The sequence below is a fragment of the Hibiscus syriacus genome, unplaced genomic scaffold (genome assembly GCF_006381635.1).
Source record: "Hibiscus syriacus cultivar Baekdansim isolate YM2019G1 unplaced genomic scaffold, ASM638163v2 tig00117011_pilon, whole genome shotgun sequence".
NCBI classification, from domain to species: domain Eukaryota; kingdom Viridiplantae; phylum Streptophyta; class Magnoliopsida; order Malvales; family Malvaceae; genus Hibiscus; species Hibiscus syriacus.
Window position 1 is genome coordinate 234817 of NW_024063523.1, and position 19755 is coordinate 254571.

General features: G+C 37.1%; 1 protein-coding gene across 3 annotated transcripts; it reads left to right on the top strand.

Moving 5' to 3' along the window:
* The first annotated feature begins 6574 nt into the window (after window positions 1–6574).
* LOC120195258 (gamma carbonic anhydrase 1, mitochondrial-like) lies at window positions 6575–15009 on the top strand. Of its 3 annotated transcripts, none has more exons than XM_039197335.1 (5): window positions 6575–6750; window positions 7208–7351; window positions 13807–13902; window positions 14004–14155; window positions 14512–15009. In XM_039197335.1, exons 1-5 carry the CDS (start codon window positions 6636–6638, stop codon window positions 14794–14796), a joined length of 792 nt encoding a protein of 263 aa, XP_039053266.1. In that variant the 5' UTR covers window positions 6575–6635; the 3' UTR covers window positions 14797–15009. The 3 variants fall into 3 exon arrangements, with proteins under 3 accessions (XP_039053266.1, XP_039053267.1, XP_039053265.1); XM_039197334.1 differs by having other exon boundaries at window positions 6577–6750; window positions 13777–13902; XM_039197336.1 differs by lacking the exon at window positions 13807–13902 and having other exon boundaries at window positions 6576–6750.
* The last annotated feature ends 4746 nt before the right edge of the window (window positions 15010–19755 follow it).

Below are 19755 nucleotides of genomic sequence, written 5' to 3' on the forward strand. Positions count from 1 at the left end.
TGCACTCCCCGATGAAAGGATTAGGATATCATCGCGGATAAAAGGTGGAGAAGAATATTAGAGATGAAAGATTTTGATCATAAAAAAGTGTGAAGGGATACCCTATTTATAAGCCCAAAAGGTCAAAGCATCCTCCAATAGAAAAAAATATGATTTTTCCTATATTTTTCAGTCATTTCATAGTTGTATTGGATAACTGTCTGAATCCAGAAAATTCCATAACTGCCTGTTGAGTACTAGTTTCTACATGTTCTGTTTAGCAATTCAGCTCAACATCGCAGCACAACATCACTTGCAGCTTCAAGTAATGCCACATCATCAATGTTCCAATTTTTTAGCATAAAATATTAAAATCAAATCAAATTCTACCAACTCACTCTCATGATGCAAATGGTGAAAAATATATATAAAAAATGATCCTAATATGATCCTAACGATGCTAAAATTCAAGCTCAACTTAGGTAAAAAGATGCTAAATAATAACTCTTTTGGAGAGTTATCAAATGACTAGGTAACCAAGTTAGTTCCAACAAACACACTATTTCCTTAGATAGACCTACGATCATCCACATTGACTCTCCGATCCGCATCGAAAAATGTAGGCACGCTTAACCCCGAGCTACTCAATGAGAACACAAGACGATAGTCTAACGTCCCTGTCAAATATCTTAATATTCTTTTCACAGCTGCAAAGTGAACTTCACCATGGGCATGCATGAACTGAACAATTTTGCTGACACTAAATGTTATATCAGGCCAAGTATGACACGCATATAGCAGCCTACCTACTAAGCTTCGATACTTACGAGCACACGATAGTAACTCACCTCCATCTTGACCTAACTTGCTTGTAGCCACCATTAGCGTAGGAGTTGGCGTAGCCTTTTCCATGTTTACTTTCTCAAGTAGTTCAAGAACGAACTTCCTTTGACTAAGGATTAACAAGCCATTACACCATTTGACTTCAATGATAAGGAAGAAAAAAATCAACTTGCCAATATCTTTAAGCGAGAATTTGACACGAAACAACTGAACCACTTCCTCAATATCATCATTAAACTATCTTATGATGATTATATCATCAACATATACTAAAATGTATTTGTAGCTGCCTTGTTTTTTATGAACAAAGAGAGAGACACATAAGCTCTTGACTCCTTAATCCCGAGCTGCAACAAACATTCCTTGTGCTTGGTATGCCAATTTCTTGGTGCTTGACATAACCCATACAAAGCCTTTTTGAGTTTACAGACAAGTTGTGTTCCATCCGAAGCAACTCGTTCAAAGCCAAGTGGTTGCTGCTTATACACATCTTCATCCAAGTTCCCATTCAGAAATGCATTTTTGACATCAACATGTCTCAATGCCCAATTTTTTGTGACAGCCCGAGAGAGAATGACGTTTATAGTTGAAAACTTGACCACTGGGATAAAAGTGTCTCGAAAGTCCTTACCAGAAACCTACAAATATCCTTTTACCACCAAATGAGCCTTGTGTCGATGCATAGACCCATCTGGGTTACGCTTCAACTTAAGGAGTCATTTGCACCCGACAACAGTTCTACCATCAGGCAACTTGACAATGTCCCAAGTGTTATTTTTCTGAAGAGCATTTAACTCATCGTGTATTGTATCCCTCCACTGGTTAGTTAGCGTAGCTTCATGTACATCAATTGGAGCTTTATCATTCAAACAAGCCATATACATCTTAAGATTGAAAACACCGCATTTACTTCTCGTTAGTATAGAGTGTTTATTTATATTGACTGCAGGTTCACTATTCAGCTCATTAGCAACATTTGTAGCCTCTGGACCATCAATTTTCCCAATACTATCATGGGAATTACTCTTGCCAGTACTGACTTCATTACTAGGACTTACATGACTCAGGGCATTAGCTGTTTCTTGAACACGTGTGCTACCACCTGTAGCATTACTACTATTTTGTGACTATAGACTTGCACCAACTTCTGGACTAAAGTGTTGACTAGAGTTACTAGGCAAATGTGTAGGGCACATTTGACCAGCTGTCTGATACCTACGAACATCAGTAACTACTTCCAAAGCCTGATACTAACATCGAGAACCACCCAGCTTTGTACCCTCGTCAAACTCACGTGCAAAAGGAAACAACCCCTCATAAAAAACGTGTCTCGAGATATACACTAGATCACTCTTTGCAAGACATAAGAACCCTTTATGCTTACCATTGTACCCCAAAAAATGCATGCCTGGGATCTAAAATCAAGTTTGTGTTTTTGGAAAGGTCGCAAATGTGGAAAACATATGCACCCAAAGACTTTCATGGCACTGTAGTCAAGTTCTCTACCATACAACTTTTGGAACGGAGACATATCGTGTAACACCTTTGTGGGCAGCCTGTTTATTATCTGCACAGCATACAACCAGTACCGAATAGGAATGGACGCTTGAGCAAGCAACACTAGGGTAAGTTCAACTATATGACAGTGTTTCCGTTCAACAACGTCGTTTTGCTCCGATGTGTGAGGGTAAGAAACTCGATGAACAATGCCTGCCTTGCTCAGTTCTGAGGATAACACCCTATACTCACCACCAGTCTATTTGTAAGGCCTTAATAGACGAATTAAACTGAGTAGTACTAACAAGTTTTTGAAACAGCTAAAAAGTTGTTATTGATTCAGATTTATCTTTCAAAAGATATAACCGTGTATGGCGAGTGCAATCATCCAAAAAAGTGACATAGTAATAAAACCCATTTGATAAAACATGAGGAGACCCCCAGAGATTAGAAAACACAAGCTCAAAAGGAGTATTATACATTGTATTGGAAGAACTGAAAGGAAGCTTATGATTCTTTCCCATATAGCAAGCTACACACACTTTATTAATATCATTTGTTACCTTTATATTGATGGACCTCTAAACCTTAGTTAAAGTATCATTTGCAGGGTGACCTATCCTCCTATGCCACAACTTAGTAGAATCAATAACAGAAGTTACACTATTGGCTTCAGCGGTTTTACATTTACTCAATCTATTACTTAACGAAAAAGAATAGAGTCTAACTTTTTGTTTTCCCCTTAGCAGCACCTCCTTTGTAACTTCATCACAAACATGACAATCCAAAGCATGAAAAATCAAAGAAGACACAACTGTCCCTAGCAAGCTTAGATACAGAAAGTAAATTTTTTGTTATTATAGGAACATGAAGCAACTCACTCAATACTAACACGCGTGAAGCTAAGGTCACAATAGAATTATAAATCATTTTAACATCTAGTGAACTCCATTACCTACCACAAGCTTACATAGATTGTAGAAATCAATTTGATGCACAACCTGAGTCGCATCAGCATCCGAATCAACTACCCACTGCTCTTGCACATTGGTAGCCATATGAGCTTGTGGCTGAGCAATTGACTAGCTCCCACTATTTCCTTTATGCCCACAGCAAGTGCAATCAATACTTAAATCATGCACAGAATAATACGCATTGGTAGAACCATTATTTGACCCTGAACGACTGCCAGACGTAACTCCTGAAAAATCATGGTTAAAATGGTACCAGCAACGGTCAACCAAGTGACCATTTTCCCATAAAGTTGACACTACATGTGAGGAGACCTCACCCTCAACCTTGTCCACCTGATCGACCTCCAAATGGAGCATGATATACCTTGTGCTAATGTTAAGAATAAGCTCTGGAAGTGTTTACACCTTTACCCTTAGCAAAGCTAGCACTCATAGGTAACAACTGAGTTTGTTCTTCGAATCCTGCCAGCTGCGTCTCGACATCAATTAGCATGGTGCATATACTTTCAAAGGATATAATATCACACATAGCAGAAATGACAGTTACAAAAGGCTGATATTCTTTTGGAATCCCCTTCAAGACACTCGTCAACTGCTGAGGTTGATATCGCACTGCCACAAGATGCTAAAGCATCAGAAATTTCCTTCACTCGTGTGAGATAGACCCGCATAGTATCACTCACTTTCTTCGTAGAATGAAACTTGTAATGAAGACTCACAACTGCTGTGGTTGACCAATTGACGAAGAACTACAATACGGTGCTCCACATGACAGCTGTTGTCTCTGCCTTAACAAACTAAGGTAGCAGATATGGACTAACTGTTGACAACAACCAAGAAGAAACAACACTATCTTGGGCCAGCAATTCCTCATAATCTTCATTCGGCATTGTCACACCTTCCTCGTTCACTTCCGTCTCTAGTGGAGGCACCATTAACCCCGTGAGCATTCATTCAAGCCTATGACTCCAGAAAGTAAGCAATACTTGTTGCTTCCACAAAAGAAAAGTTGTCTCATCAAGAACAACATTTATCTTCTTGTTAATGAAGCTTTTGGTGTTTCTTGAGGACAATTCCATCTTAATAGTCATAGATTCATGTGTCGAAGACATGGCCACAGGATAGCCAGCAACGGAAGCAATCAAAGATGCACCAGGACACCAGCGAAAGATACCATGTTGAGAAGGCTAAAAGACTAGAATTATGAACAGTAATTATATTACTTCATTCACACTTTTAGGAATTACACATTGGTTTATTTATAGCCTAATTACAAGCTAACCTCCCTCACACAATCGGATAACAACTCAGTAACCAAATAACTACTGCTAACAAACTCTCTACCTAACAGACTGCTGACGCAAGCCCATGCACCAGCATGTGAACATTCTCGAACGAGCACTATTCTCGAATGAACATAATAGTGAATTCATCCAATACTCTGGAATGGATCTGTTGGCTTCCAAGGAGAAGAGTACCAAGAAAAAGGACGAAATTGCAGCTAGTTTAACAGTTATTTTTACACTAATACGGATTTGTTCATTGCGTTTGCATCAAAACGCGTCTACGGTTAAAAATTTTGACACTTCATTAATATTTTATAGGTGATACATGTCACGTGATTACTTTCGATATATAATATGTATCACATTATTACTTTTAATATATATTATATTACACATCACATTGTCATTTTTTAACATATGATATTTATCACATTATCATTTTTTATATTTCTTCATAGGATATATGTCACATCATTATTTTTGACACAAAGATATAGTGACGAAACTTAGTGATAGAGTTCAAATGAGACAACTTAAAATTTTAAAAAATTAAAAATTAAATTTTTTAAAAATTATGGAAGTTAATTAAAATATTAAAAAATTGAATATTAATATGAATTTTGAAAAATTTCGTGGGATTAAATTAAATATTTTGAAAATTTTAAAGTTTTAAATTATAATTTTTAAAATTTTGGTATCCTAACCCCCACTGATCTCTATTTTATTTCATCATTATAGAGATATATACCACATCATCAGGTTCAACATGTGATACGTGTCACATCATCATTTTCGACATACGATATGTACTATGCCATTATTTTTTATAATAGGCATGTGTAACGTCTTCTATTTCGATATGTGACATGTTTTATATCATCACTTTAAACATGTGATAGTCTCACTAGTCCTGCAACGAACCGAACGTTCAGCAAACCGTTCGTGAACCATTTGGTAGGAAGTTCATTTATGTTCGTTTATTTATTAAACGAACGAACATGAATAAGATTTTGTTTTCGTTTAATTAAATGAACGAACACAAACAAATGGCTCGTTCGTTCATTTATGTTAATTTATGTTCGTTCATTTATGTTAATTTATGTTCGTTCATTTATGTTAATTTATGTTCGTTCATTTATGCTAATTGAACGTTCGATAATATGTTCATTCATTTATGTTAATTTATGTTCGTTCGTTTATGTTTGTTGTGCGCTCATTTATGTTTAGCGCAATCTCTCTAGACCCATTTAAAATATTAAGGCCTAATAAATTTTAATATGATACCCATTAATATTTTAAAAATTCAATTAATTTTAAATACAAATAAAAAAAGCTGAAAACAATTAAACAAAATATAATCCTAAAATTCTAGGAAATAAGAAAAAATATATTTTTATTTATGTTCGTTTACGTTCGTTTATGTACTTTTTGCATCCGTTCGTTTATGCTCGTTCATTTGTGTTCGTTTATGCTCGTTCATTTGTGTTCGTTTATCATTTAAATGAACGAACACGAACAAGCTATATTCCTTAACGAATGAACACTGACAAGAATTTTCTGTTTCGTTTATGTTCGTGTTCATTCATTTGTTCGGTTAAAGTTAAACGAATGAACGAACATTAACATACCTCGTTCGTGTTCGTTCAGTTCGTTTACAAGCCTCAATTTCACATCAACAACAAGTATTGACCGTTAATTAACAAACGATTTAATATGAGTAAAAGAATTTTTCCTCAAAATAAAACTCTATAATCAATATTTAAAAAAATTAAAAATAAAAAAAAAATTATTTTATCAAATATTGGGAGTGAATTTTGATGTTTCAATTCATACATCATTATTGGGCTATTACTCAAAATGAGTCCAAGACTCAACTCAACAGAGCGCAACCGAGTTGTGAAAACCAAATGTTGGGCTGCGTTAGGCCCACAATATTCAAACCTACCAGACAACCACTAAACTAAGGTGTAAGAGCATCATTTCTCACCATTTCGAGCTTTGTTTCTCGATCACTAGCTATCCTGGAAACCCCGAAAATCACCGATCAAAGCTGAAGATGGGAACCCTTGGCAAAGCCATCTACACCGTTGGATTCTGGATTCGCGAGACCGGTCAGGCTCTCGATCGTCTCGGCTGCCGCCTCCAAGGCAACTACTATTTCCAAGAGCAACGTCAGTTTTTTCCCATTACTCTCTGCTTCTTTTCTTTTTCCATCTTCAGCTTCTATTCCTAAGCTAATATCTGCTAAGTCCAAATTGGAATATGGATTCAATCTGTGGGGTTTCTTCAGCTGATTTCAATTATCAGTTTTTTCTCTTTTCATTTTTATAGTTTACATTGTTGTTATCAAACTATTGGACTACCTCTGCATGAAAACACCAGTGTAGTTACAATTATGAACTCTGGGTTTTGTTTTTTTTTCTCCCAACAGAATCATTGATAACCTTGTTTAGTTGACTGTACTGGTTAATTGATTATTTTCTTTGCTGATTTGTGTGGAATTTGGCTTTACTTTTTATTTTTTATCGTTGCATTTGGTGTTGAAATATATGATTTTTCCTTTTCCTTTTTAGTTTTTTTCCCCTCATTGTCCACTGATTTCACGGTATTTTTCTTTTCTTTTCTTAGTTTCTAGGCATCGGACCTTGATGAACGTATTTGACAAATCTCCTCTTGTCCACAAGGATGCATTTGTAGCCCCCAGTGCGTCTGTCATTGGCGATGTTCAGGTGGGAAGAGGGTCATCTATTTGGTATGGATGTGTTTTAAGGGGTAAGATCCTTTTGCTTGTATGTCCGATTTGGTGTTTTTGTTTGATGACAATATTGTTTTAAGTCTCTTCTGAAATTATTCAAGAAAGGATGGAATCCAACTTGACGCGGATAAATTAGCACATGAAGGGTTCATGTTTATGCTAATGAACATTCAAATGAAGGATAAATTAGCATATGAAGTGTGTTTTAATTTGACAACTATATGAATAAAGATAGTAGACTTGAAGTTGATTATATCTGCACATATTCTGAATAGTTTAAATTTAACAAATGTCTATATTTATCACATTGGTCTAGAGAAATGTGGCTAGTCTTAGTGAGGGATGACACTTGTGTCAACTTTTAACAATTGATTTAGATGAATGTAGCCTGTAGATTTAAATAGTGGTTTCAACTATAAATTATTTGTATTTTTTAGTTTTGTTTTCTAGTAATGATGTTAGATATTGTCTTCATCATAGGCGCTACTATTTCCTTAACTTTATAGCATTCATAAATAAATTATGCATTCACTCTAGCAGGATGCTTTCAACTAGTACCTTATACCTTGTCTTCCACCCGGGTAACGTCCCCAACTCCAGATGCTTCTTAAAACCTTTAGTACAATCACAATGCATAAAATAACTTATTCTCCAGCAGATCAGACTTATTGTTAGCAGTATTTATCACTCTTCTAATTATAAAATGATGTTTATTTATATCACAGAGATATAAAATTTGGGTTAAAAAGGCGTTTTCAGACAATTGTTTTCTTCCCTCAAACAAAATCCCCCCGGTATGTGCACCATCTGTGTGACTGCAGTTCCTCATTATTCTAATAAGAAATTAAGAAAGTTGAAAATTGATTCTTGTAAACACCGAGGAAAAGGAAAACACACACACCTGGAGCAGAAAATGGGAGAGAGAAAAGTTAAAAGGGAAAATAGATTTCGACGAGGTCTGGAAGGCTTTTGTCGATAATCTTAATAGGACAGTTTCTCGGCGAGAGCTTAGGGATATTTTTTCGTCCCATGGAACTGTGGAGAGAGTTTTCATCCCGAAAGAAACCAAAAATCCATAATACAGATTTTCCACTTTCTCTTTTGTTCAGTTTGAGAAGGAATCTAGTTTGAAGAGGGCAATCGAGATGTTGAATGGCTCACTGATAGATGGGAGAAGGATTTATGTTGGAGTTGCAAAATACAATGATGTTCGTCCAAGGATTGTGGTAAACAAGAGTCCAGTTAAGTTGGTTCCAGATTTGTCCACAACATGACCCTCTAAGTTGAAAGAGGCAGATTTATCCAGTAGGAGTGTTAGAGATGATAGAACGTACAAAGATGCTTTACTTACTGAGGTTATGAGGATGAATGCATTGGAGTATAGGGAGAAATTTTCTGAAGGGAGCCATAGGGAGAAAACTAAGAAGAATGTTTTGGAAATGTATATCCCAACCGAGGGTCGGAGTTGGGTCAGAAGATCTTTAACGGGGATTATTAAGCTTTCTCTTGATTTCAAGTCAGTTTATGAGTTTTTCATTAGTAACGGTTATGAAGTTCAGATTGCTGGTTGGGTTATGCCCGTAATTCCTGTGCTATCATTTTCAAATCTCAAGAGGAATGTCGGAGGCATCCTTTTGATGTTCCCGAATTCATTACTCTCGGTTCCTATGGTAGATCGTATAGAGTCTCCATCAAAGTTGGATCGCCCAGTGAAGATTCAAATCCTTTTTTCAAATTTTCTCCGGTGACCGGAGTAGTTGGGAAACAGTTTAGTGAGACGGGGTCTGAGGAAGGCGATAATAGGGGAAGTTTAGTGAGACGGGGTCTGAGGAAGGCGATAATAGGGGGAAGTCAGATTATGAGGAAAGTTCAGTCAAATCAGCTGAGATGTTCAGACAAAAGGTTGACTTGTGGATTGATGAGGGCATGTCCTTTGGCTCAGAAGGTACTGATGGGGAAAAACATCTTCCAAGACTTACTAAACATGGGAAAAGTATTAATGAAGGAGTGTCAGATGGTCAGAACGTTGGGAATATCAGAGGTGACTTTGCAGGTCTGGGTATCAAATTTTCAAAAAGTTCGGCTGATGGGCCAGAAGCCCAATCTGATGACATTAAACTGGTTGGTTTGGAGGCTTCTAACATAATTCCTTCTGGGCCAGCTTATACAATCAATAAATTTGGTAAATTGGTTCAAAATAGGGGAATTGCAGAAGCTAGTTGTGCCATAAAACAATATAAGGGGTTCTGCTCTATTCCAGGTTCGGGCAGTGCAGATCTGGAGGTTAATAAAACTAACTCTAAGCTGACAGTCCCTAATTCAGAACTATCAAGCTTATCAAGGGGCAGAACGAGGGCGGTGCATAGTTCCCTTTCTACAAAAAGTGAGCCTCTTCAGAGGAGGAAAATGGCCAGCTTCAGAAGAGTCTACAGAAGATGTAAGGAGAGGAATTACTGGTATGGGAATGATCAAAAAGGAGATAATGCTATAGAGGATGTTATAGGTCTAAAGTAGGCTAATGAACAGGCTAATACGACGGTTCTCCAGATTACTACAACAGCAGAGACTAATTTACGGGGCAGCGAGGTTCCAAACTTAGTGGATAAAGCTGGTGCCAGTAGTTTAGTTGAAGAGTCTGAGGGTTGTGTTGAGGAAAAACATTTGTCTATCTGCAATTCTGACACTTCTAGAGATGGGAAAAAAGAATTCTGGTCAGAGAAGCTTTAGAGCACGTCAATATTTATACAGCATCTTCTTCAGGTTTCTCGGAACTCTTGGATGAAGCAGTAGCTACATGGCAAGTTAGTCAGATTCTGGGGGTTTCTTTTACACAGACTTGGATAAAATCATTGAGTTGGAGAAAGGTCTGAAGGTGGCAAACTGAGTTGCCATTTTGGGGAAATTAGATTCTTCATCAGTTTTTATGAAGGATAAACTAGCTATAATTTCATGGAATGTTAGGGGTTTTGGAAAAAGAGAGAAACAAAGAGCAGTTCAGAGACTAGTCTCTAACTCTCATCCTTCTTTTCAGAGACTACAAGAAACTAAACTCTCATCCTTCTTTTCTTTGGCTACAAGAAACTAAAACAGAGAATATCCACAGGTCTTTTTTGAGAAGGAATGGATTGAATATTTTTCCAGGGGTTATTGAATCTCCAGCTACTGGTTCTTCAGGGGGGTTATTATTTTGTTGGGATGAAAATGTGTTTGAAATGGAAAATCACAGTATTAACAGAAGATTCATTGCGGTTATAGGGAAATTCAGACTTAATCAGTTCAGAAGTATTCTCATTAATGTTTATGGACCCTCAGTGGATGAAGAAAAAGAAAGTTTTTTTGAAGAACTGAGCGTGTTCATTTCTGGATAGAATTTGCCGGTTTGTGTTGGAGGGGACTTTAATGTCTACTTGTGTGAGGATGAGAAGGTGGGCAGAGCTCAGAACAAATTTTCTATGAGGATTTTCTCTCAGTTTATTCAGTCAACAGGTCTAATTAATCTGCCTTTGAATGGGGGAAGGTTCACTTGGTGCAATAACCAAGATGATCCGACTTTTGTTAGGTTGGACAGGTTCTTGGTGGACGGACAATTCATTGCTAACGAGGGCATTGATTATTGGAGGAAGAAAGGGCTAAAGGGTTGTGTTTTTAAAGTAGATTTCAAAAAGGCTTATGACACGGTGGATTTGCCTATCTTGTTCAAGGTGATGGAAAAAATGGGTTTTGGTTCGACTTGGATTAGCTGGATCAGGAAATGTCTCTACTGCCTCCATTTCAGTGCTAGTCAATGGGTCTCCAATCGAGGAATTTTCGATGGCCAAGGGACTAAGACAGGGATGTTCACTCTCACCTTTGTTATTTAATCTAGTAGGGGAGTTGTTGAATTTATTAATACTGCGGGCTGTTTCTGAGGGACTATTTTCTGGTTTGACAGTTGGCAAGGAGGAAGGGTCCTTCAAGCTCACACATTTACAATTTGCTGATGATTTAATTATTTTCTGTGGAGCTTCGAAAACACAGATTATGAATGTGAAGAGGGTGCTCAGAGTTTTTGAGGTTATGTCAGGGCTGCAACTTAACCTAAAGAAAAGCAGTTTGTTTGGGATTAATATTTCCCAAGAGGAGGTTCAAACTTGGGCAGCTTCTATTGGCTGTTCTGTTGGGAGTTTCCCCTCTAACTACCTAGGTCTCCCACTAGGGGCAACTAAGAATGCATCTGTTATTTGGGAACCAGTAGTGCAGAATTTTCATACTAAATTAGCGGGTTGGAAGGATGCTACACTCTCATTAGCAGGGAGATTGGTTTTGATCAAATCGGTTCTGTCCTCACTGCCTACGTATTTCCTGTCTATGTTCAAGATTCCAGCTTCAATCCTTAAGGCTCTCAACTCGATCATGTCTAATTTTTTATGGGGAGGGGGAGGGGGAAATGGTTCAAAGAAGATTCACTGGGTTAAATGGGATGATGTGTGTAAACCTAAGAACGAGGGTGGTCTGGGAGTCCGGAACCTGACTAGTATGAATAGAGCTTTGCTAGGGAAATGGTCTTGGAGATTTGCAAATGAGAGACACTCTGTTTGGAGGAATTTTATTTGTAGCAAATACAACATTGATTCTTCAAGGTTACTGTTTGATAGTAAGGTTTCTCCTCAATCTTCTTGGCTTTGGAGATCGGTGGTTAACAATCATTACAAACAAGACTCCTTTGGCTCTAAGTTTCGAAGTTTATGTGGTTTTCCTGTTGGAAATGGTAAGCTTATTCGTTTTTGGTAAGATAGTTGGGCTGCAGACTATCCGCTTCAGTTTCTTTTTCCTAGACTGTTTTCGGTTTCTTCTAATAGATCTGGTAAACTTTGTTAGTTTGGGGAATTCCTTCCATCTGGCTGGGTTTGGGATGTTCAAGTTAGAAGAAATTTAAATGATTGGGAGGTTGAACAATGGTGTAACTTGGTGAGCTTCATCTCTCCCTATTCTTTGTCTAAAGATTCCAGTGATATTTTACTTTGGAAAGGCAGTGGGGATGGTGTTTTTTCAGTCAGTTCTTGTATAAAAAGTTGTGCTTCAGGATCAGATGATGTTTGCTTCTGGAATAACATTATTTGGAGAGGTTTGGTACCCCCTAGAGTTGAATCTTTAATGTGGCAGGTTGTGCTTTGTAAGCTAGCTGTTAAATCCGAATTGATTAAAAGAGGTGTTCAAGGTATTGAGGATGATTTATGCCCTCTTTGTAAATTGGTTGAGGAAACTTCCACGCACTTATTCTTTACATGTTCGGTTGCATGGTCTTTGAGGTAAAAAATTTTAAATTTTTGGAGGTTTAGTTCTATGTTTCCTGTTGATGCAAAAACCTTTCTTACTGCTTGGGATGAGTTGAAATCAAATTCTGCTATTTGGACTTTCATTCCTGGGGCTATCATTTGGACCATTTGGAAGGCCAGAAATTTTATTGTCTTTGAAGGGGGAAAGCTTGATCAGTTAGAATTATTTTTCTTATCACGAGTTAGGCTGGCTTCTTGGTTCCTAGCTAAGCATAAGGATGTTTCTATTCATAAGGATTCCTTGATTATGGATCCTTCATTAGCAGATTCCTACTCGCCCTACAGTTCTATGAAGTCTTCTTCAATCCCTTGGGTACCTCCCCCTTCTGGTTTTTTAAATTGAATGTGGACGCAACCATTAGCAGTGATTGGAAGGAATCGGGTATAAGAGGTATTTGGAGGGATCATTCAGGTTCAGTCTTAGGTTCTTTTCAAGAGTCAGCTGGTCCGGGACCTCCGACTATGATCGAACTTAAAGCTATTCAGAGGGGTATTTCATTATATGCTTCTGCTCAAGGGAGGGTTAAAGATAGGCTGATTGTTGAGAGTGATAGCAGGGTTGCAGTAGACTGTATTAACAATGTCAATTCATGCCCAGTTGTTTATGCATTCGTTGTTAGTGATATAGTTGACAATCTTAGATTTTTGGGGGGTTATAAATTGGGTTGCAAGGTCAGCTAATATGGACGCCGATGCTTTAGCAAAGGCTGGAATAGGCTAATTTTTATGTTGTTTGCCGTTTCAGTTTAGCATTTGATTCCTGTTCGGGTTGGATTTATAGACTGTTGTAAGGGTTGTTTCGAAGAGATCTATCTAGGTTGTAATCTTATTTTCTTTAATGAAAATCTAAGGCGCTCTTTTCCTCCTTCCGATGATTAAGGAGCTTTTTTTCAAGCTCCGTTACTCAAGGAGGTTTTTAATGAGGCCTTCTTATCTTATCAAAAAAAAAAATTGATTCTTGCTGCCTCATACCACATAACACTGCCTTTCCACACTATCGGTTGATCACACGTGCAGAGGAAGCTATAATATTCTTATACCATATGAATTTGTTCGGGAGATATTAGGGCTATTTCTCGGACATTGTTTTTACTTGCTGACGATCATCATAGTTTTGCTTTGAACAGGGGATGTCAACAGCATAAGTGTTGGATCTGGAACTAATATACAAGACAACTCCCTTGTGCATGTGGCAAAGTCTAATTTAAGTGGGAAAGTGCTACCAACCAACATTGGAAACAATGTTACAGTTGGTGAGTAAAGTGGCATTGGCAATAAATTTCATGTGAATTAACCTGATAAAAATTTCCTTCCATAAATAGGCTGACTGGAGCCTTGAAATCAAAATGAGCAGGTCATAGTGCTGTTTTACATGGATGTACTGTTGAGGATGAAGCATTTGTTGGCATGGGAGCAACACTTCTTGATGGTGTAGTTGTGGAGAAACATGCTATGGTTGCTGCTGGAGCCCTTGTGAGACAGAATACAAGGATCCCTGCTGGCGAGGTACTGTGAACTCCATTTTGTTCTTCTGAACTTAATTCTTATGGCCATTTTCTTGAAAAATATATGACGATCTTATTGGTTTAGCAAAGGCGCATTTGTCTCTTATGGTAGCATGTATGAATAAAAAATTAAAGTAGAAGCAAGCATGAGAAGATAGAAAACTTGGAAAGAAATAGAAAAAAATATACTTAGGTTCAGCTGGCATAAAGATAAAACAGGTGTTATGATACATTTCGGTAACATAAGATGGTTGTACTGCTTGTATCCATGTTTTGAGCCAGAGGGTGCTGAAAAAAATGTACCTAGATGTTTTACTTTAGATGATTGGGTGTTTAATCTTGACTGGTTTTTAACAGGTCTGGGGAGGTAATCCAGCTAAGTTCCTGAGGAAGCTAACTGATGAAGAGATAGAATTTATTTCCCGGTCAGCCACCAATTATACCAACCTTGCACAGGTACATGCATCTGAGAATGCAAAGCCCTTGGATGAAATTGAATTTGAGAAAGTTCTTCGCAAGAAGTTTGCTCGTAGGGACGAAGAGTACGACTCAATGCTGGGTGTTGTCCGTGAAACTCCCCCAGAACTAATTCTTCCAGATAATGTCCTACCAGATAAAGAACAAAAGTCATCCCAAAAATGATCTCTCTTTTCACGTTACTCTTTATTTGGCATCAAGAAAAAAATTGTTACTTTCAAGTACATGCAGAGGGATAATTTTTCATTTTTCTTTTCCGAATAATGTGGGTCATGTGTTAGGATAGAATCATGGCTCCATTTTAGCTATAAAACTCTACTTGATTGTATGGTCACTCGGAGACTCGGTTCATGACCGGAGATGCTTGTTTTCTACTTACAATTGCAAGTATAAAATAAGCGACTCGCTTTGCCGTGCTTAGAAATTGATTACAGATGATCCCCCAGAGCCTCTAGTAATTCTGGATTTAGAAGAAGAAAAATATAAAATGTGAAATAGTTTAAAATATGTATTTTTTTGCATTAATTAAGGAATAAATGCTCAAATTTGAAACAAATTGCATCCCTTTTTGCTGCTGCTATTTATTGCTTGAATTGGATGGATTTACAATATTTTAATGGCTCCAAACCTAAACAATCGTAAGGTTCCAGGAACCACCTTCAGTTCAGCTGCTAAAATGCCCACCATTACATATTTTAGGGTAAACTATACTGGTAATAGCTGAATTTTTAAGGCACTTTCATTTTAGTCATCAGCTTTGTATAACTTACATTAGAATCATACTGATGTAGAATTTTATTCCCAAAAAAGTTCTGATTTTTTTTTAAAATTGACTGATTATAAAAGCTGAATTTATGATGAGCGAAATCATCCTCGATCATCTCAATAGTGAAAAATTATATTCAAACATAATTTATTTTAAATTGATCTAGCGATTAACAATGACATAAAAAATTAAAACTTTTAGTTTTTGTTTAACCGCTTCCTTTTCTCATTGTTTCTATGGTCATTCGATGATATTTTTAGATATCACTAAATTACTCTTTTTTTTTTCTTTTATTAGATTCAAATTCGTCAAAAAAACCTTTCAAAATCCCAAATAAATCTTTATTAAAACTAAAAGTTAAATTCTAATGATCTTTTACTATTAATTGTTAAATTTTCAATCAAATTATGTTAATGTGACTATTAATTGTCAGAACCTTAAGACGTGTTGTAGAAAAAAACTTTAATGTCAAATCTGCACTTTTAAACGATTTTAACATCTCAAAGCAACATTTTTAAATGATAAGTAACGATTTTAACATGTCAAATCAATATTTTTAAATGACAAGTAACGATAATGATTGTAATGAAAGTTAATTACGAGATTAATAACTATAATACGAGCTAAAAATTTGGTGAGCAAAGTGAAAGCACCTCAAAAGTTGAATAATCACGTGTATAACCGAATATGTGATTTCGATGTTTGTAGGCGTCTTCATGATATCTGTTGCAGTCGTCTTTTGGTTAGGCCCGAAATTTGACTTCAACTTGAAATAATTGAGTTAGAGTCGCCACCGATCATTTAAAAACCATTTTAGGTTGATCGGACACTATCTTATATGATCTGTGTTTTACCAGAAATGTGTCAGGTTCGGGAATCGATTACGGTCAATTAATTTAAAATTTTAAAAATTTAAATTAAAGTTTAAGTTACCCGATTCAAATTACTTACCTTTGATCAGTTGGAACTTATCTACAAAGTTAAAAATGTTAGAGAAAATAAATAAATAAATAATAAATAAATCAAAAGAAAGAAATATTAAAAATATATAGAAAATCATAAAAATATTTAAAAAATAAAATAAAATAAAAACAAATAAACAAATAAAAAACAAATCAAAGGAAAAATAAAATAATAATAATAATAATAAATGCAAAAAAATAATAATAAAAAGTATTAAATAAACCAAATATATATATATAAGATGAAATTAAAAAAAGGTAAATAATAATAATAATAATAATAATAAAATGATTAAAACAAATATATGAAATTGGAAATAAAAATAAATAAAAAAAATAAAAATAAATAAATAAAGACCAATTTGAAAGAAAATGGAATTATGGGATAAAATTCGAGTTAAATGTGCGAAAATGAATTGAATTAAAAACACGGGGACCTGAAAGGGGTTAACCCCATTTTTATTAGAAACACGCGGACTTTGATCCCGGGTTGAGTCGACTCGCGGGTCTCACAACAGGTTATATAAAAGCCCATTATTTCCCAAAAAACCTTCATTCTCACTTTCTCTAAAGAAACACACGTCTTACCCCTCTCCATTTCCTCTCAAACTCCACCAGATCACGGTCACTCAACTCTGCCCGACCACCGCCTCAAAGCGTCCGGCCGCCACTCCGGTCGCTGCCTCCAACGGGCGAAAAAGATGAAAAGCCACCAAAATAATGCATTTCACACCCTAAACACTAACCCGAGGCCCAAAACCCCAAAAACCTTGCGAATCGGTATAGATCTAACTCGAAAGTCTCGGTCTTTACCTCTTTCATCGATGACCCTTTGACTTCCGGTGGCTCTCCGGTTGATGATTCGACTTTTGGCCTTCTATTATGTATTTACTTGCTTTGTGCGTTGTCTAGTCGTTTACTTTCGTTGTGCTTTTTGTGTTTGGTTCGACTGTTTTTGTTGGTTGATGGTTTACTGTCGTGACGATCTCTTTGTTGGTTGTGGATTCGTGGCTATGTGTTGTTGGTTCTCGACTCACTCTTGTTGGTAGTGTTTCGGTCTGTTTTTTTGTGTGTTCGATGTGTGGTTCTGGTTTAGTATTTTTATGGCTCTTTGTTTCGATAATGTTGTTTCGGGCCACTGTTGGGCCAACAGATTTGTAAAGGTTAATGGACCTGAAGCATGTAATAAAGCAACAGTAAATAATAAGCATATATAATATATGTTTAATATAATATATATAAATATTATAAACGTGTAACACATAAAATGTATAATGGACGAAAAAATATGTCTACAGCTGCCCCTCTTTGCCCATAGTCGTGTAACGGGGATATGGAAAAGATTAAAATACACACTTTTCGTTCGGTGGATTTGAAAATTGACTCTGATATCTCAATTAAGAATAACTCCCTGTCGAATTGTGTTGCGGATGACTCCTCCGTCGTGAAGTCGGGTATATCTTGAAATGATGTGGAATTAAAGCCGCAGTTCGAAATTTGGATCAGAATGTGGCTTCTTGTTGCCAAATTGTAGTCAACTTCGGTCTTCTTCTTGGTTTAAAGACCTTGGTTAAAAATTCGACTGGAAAGTAGTTCATTGACTCTTCCATGTGGTTGATATACCTTTGAGCTGAATGAAATCGAACTCGAAAGGTCTTTGTCGACATATGGTTTTTCTTGACTTAAGCTATGCGGCCGGTAAATGATTTCTTGTCATTAAGGCACAGCTAACCCAGGTCTTCTTCTCGATTTAAAACCTCTACTGCAACTGGACAGTAGTGTGGTTGATGTGTCATCGAGCCGAATTAAATCGAAATCGATAATTTTGTCGACAGATAGCCCTTCTTGCATTGAGCTATGCTGTAAATTTGATTTTCCTCTGAGTAGAATGTAATCGAACTCGAAGGTCTTGATTGACAGATAGCCCTTCTCGCCTTGAGCTATGCTGTAAATTTGATATGCCTTTGAGCTGAGCGTAGTTGAACTCGAAGGTCTTTGGTTGGTAGATAGCTCTTCTTGCCTTGAGCTATGTTGCAAATAATGTGCCTTTGAGCTGAGCGTAGTCGAACTTGAAGGTCTTTGGTTGGCAGATATCCCTTCTCGACTTAAGCTATGATGTAAATGATGTTCCTTTGAGCTGAGTGTAATCGAACTCGAAGGTCTTTTGTTGGCAAATAACCCTTATAGCCTTGAGTTATGCAGCAAATGATGTGCCTTTGAGTTGAGTGTAATCGAATTCGAAGGTCTTTTGTTGGTAGATAGCCCTTCTCAACTTAAGTTATGCTGCAAATGATGTGCCTCTGAGCTGAGCGTAGTCGAACTCGAAGGTATTTTGTTGGCAAATAGCTCTTCTTACCTTGAGCTATGTTGCAAATGATGTGCCTTGAAGCTTAGCGTAGTCGAACTCGAAAGTATTTGGTTAGCAAATAACTCTTCTAGCCTTGAGTTATGCTACAAATGATATGCCTTGGAGCTAAACGTAGTCGAACTCGAAGGTCTTTTTGGTGGAAGATAGCCCTTCTAGCCTTGAGCTATGCTACAAATATTATGCATTTGAGCTGAGTGTAATCGAACTCGAATGTCTTTTGTTGGCAGATAACCCTTCTAGCATTGAGTTATGCTGCAAATGTTGTGCCTTGGAGCTGAGCGTAGTCGAACTCGAAGGTTTTGTTGGCAAATAGCCCTTCTTGCCTTGAGCTATGTTGTAAATGATGTGCCTTGGAGCTGAGCGTAGTCGAACTCGAAGGTCTTTGGTTGGAAGATAACCCTTCTAGCCTTGAGTTATGATGAAAATGATGCGCCTTGGAGCTGAACGTAGTAGAACTCAAAGGTCTTTTGGTGGCAGATAGCCCTTCTAGCCTTGAGTTATGCTGCAATGTGCCTTGGAGCTGAGTGTAGTCGAACTTGAAGGTCTTTTGTTGGTAGATAGCCCTTCTCGACTTAAGCTATGCTGCAAATATTGTGCCTTTGAGCTGAGTGTAATCGAACTCGAAGGTCTTTTGTTGGCAGATAACCCTTCTAGCCTTGAGTTATGCTACATGATGTGCCTTGGAGCTGAGCGTAGTCGAACTCGAAGGTATTTTGTTGGCAGATAACCCTTCTCGACTTAAGCTATGCTACAAATGATGTGCCTTGGAGCTGAGCGTAGTAGAACTCGAAGGTATTTTGTTGGCAAATAGCCCTTCTTGGCTTGGGCTATGTTGCAAATGATGTGCCTTGGAGCTGAGCGTAGTCGAACTCGAAGGTCTTTTGTTGCCAGATAACCCTTCTAGCCTTGAGTTATGGTGTTAATAGTTTCTATAAAAATGGCTTCCCTTCATGGGTCTAAGCAGATCATAATTCTTCAGATGATTCCTTTGAGCGGGTCAGAACCAAGTAATATGATTTTTGGATGAC

Bases quoted from the DNA above. Each gene is read 5' to 3' on its own strand.
- LOC120195258 (XM_039197334.1), top strand. From the start codon at position 6,636: ATGGGAACCCTTGGCAAAGCCATCTACACCGTTGGATTCTGGATTCGC. The intron at 7,352-13,776 runs GTAAGATCCTTT...TGCTTTGAACAG, and splicing joins GTATGGATGTGTTTTAAGGG to GGGATGTCAACAGCATAAGT. The intron at 13,903-14,003 runs GTGAGTAAAGTG...CAAAATGAGCAG, and splicing joins TGGAAACAATGTTACAGTTG to GTCATAGTGCTGTTTTACAT.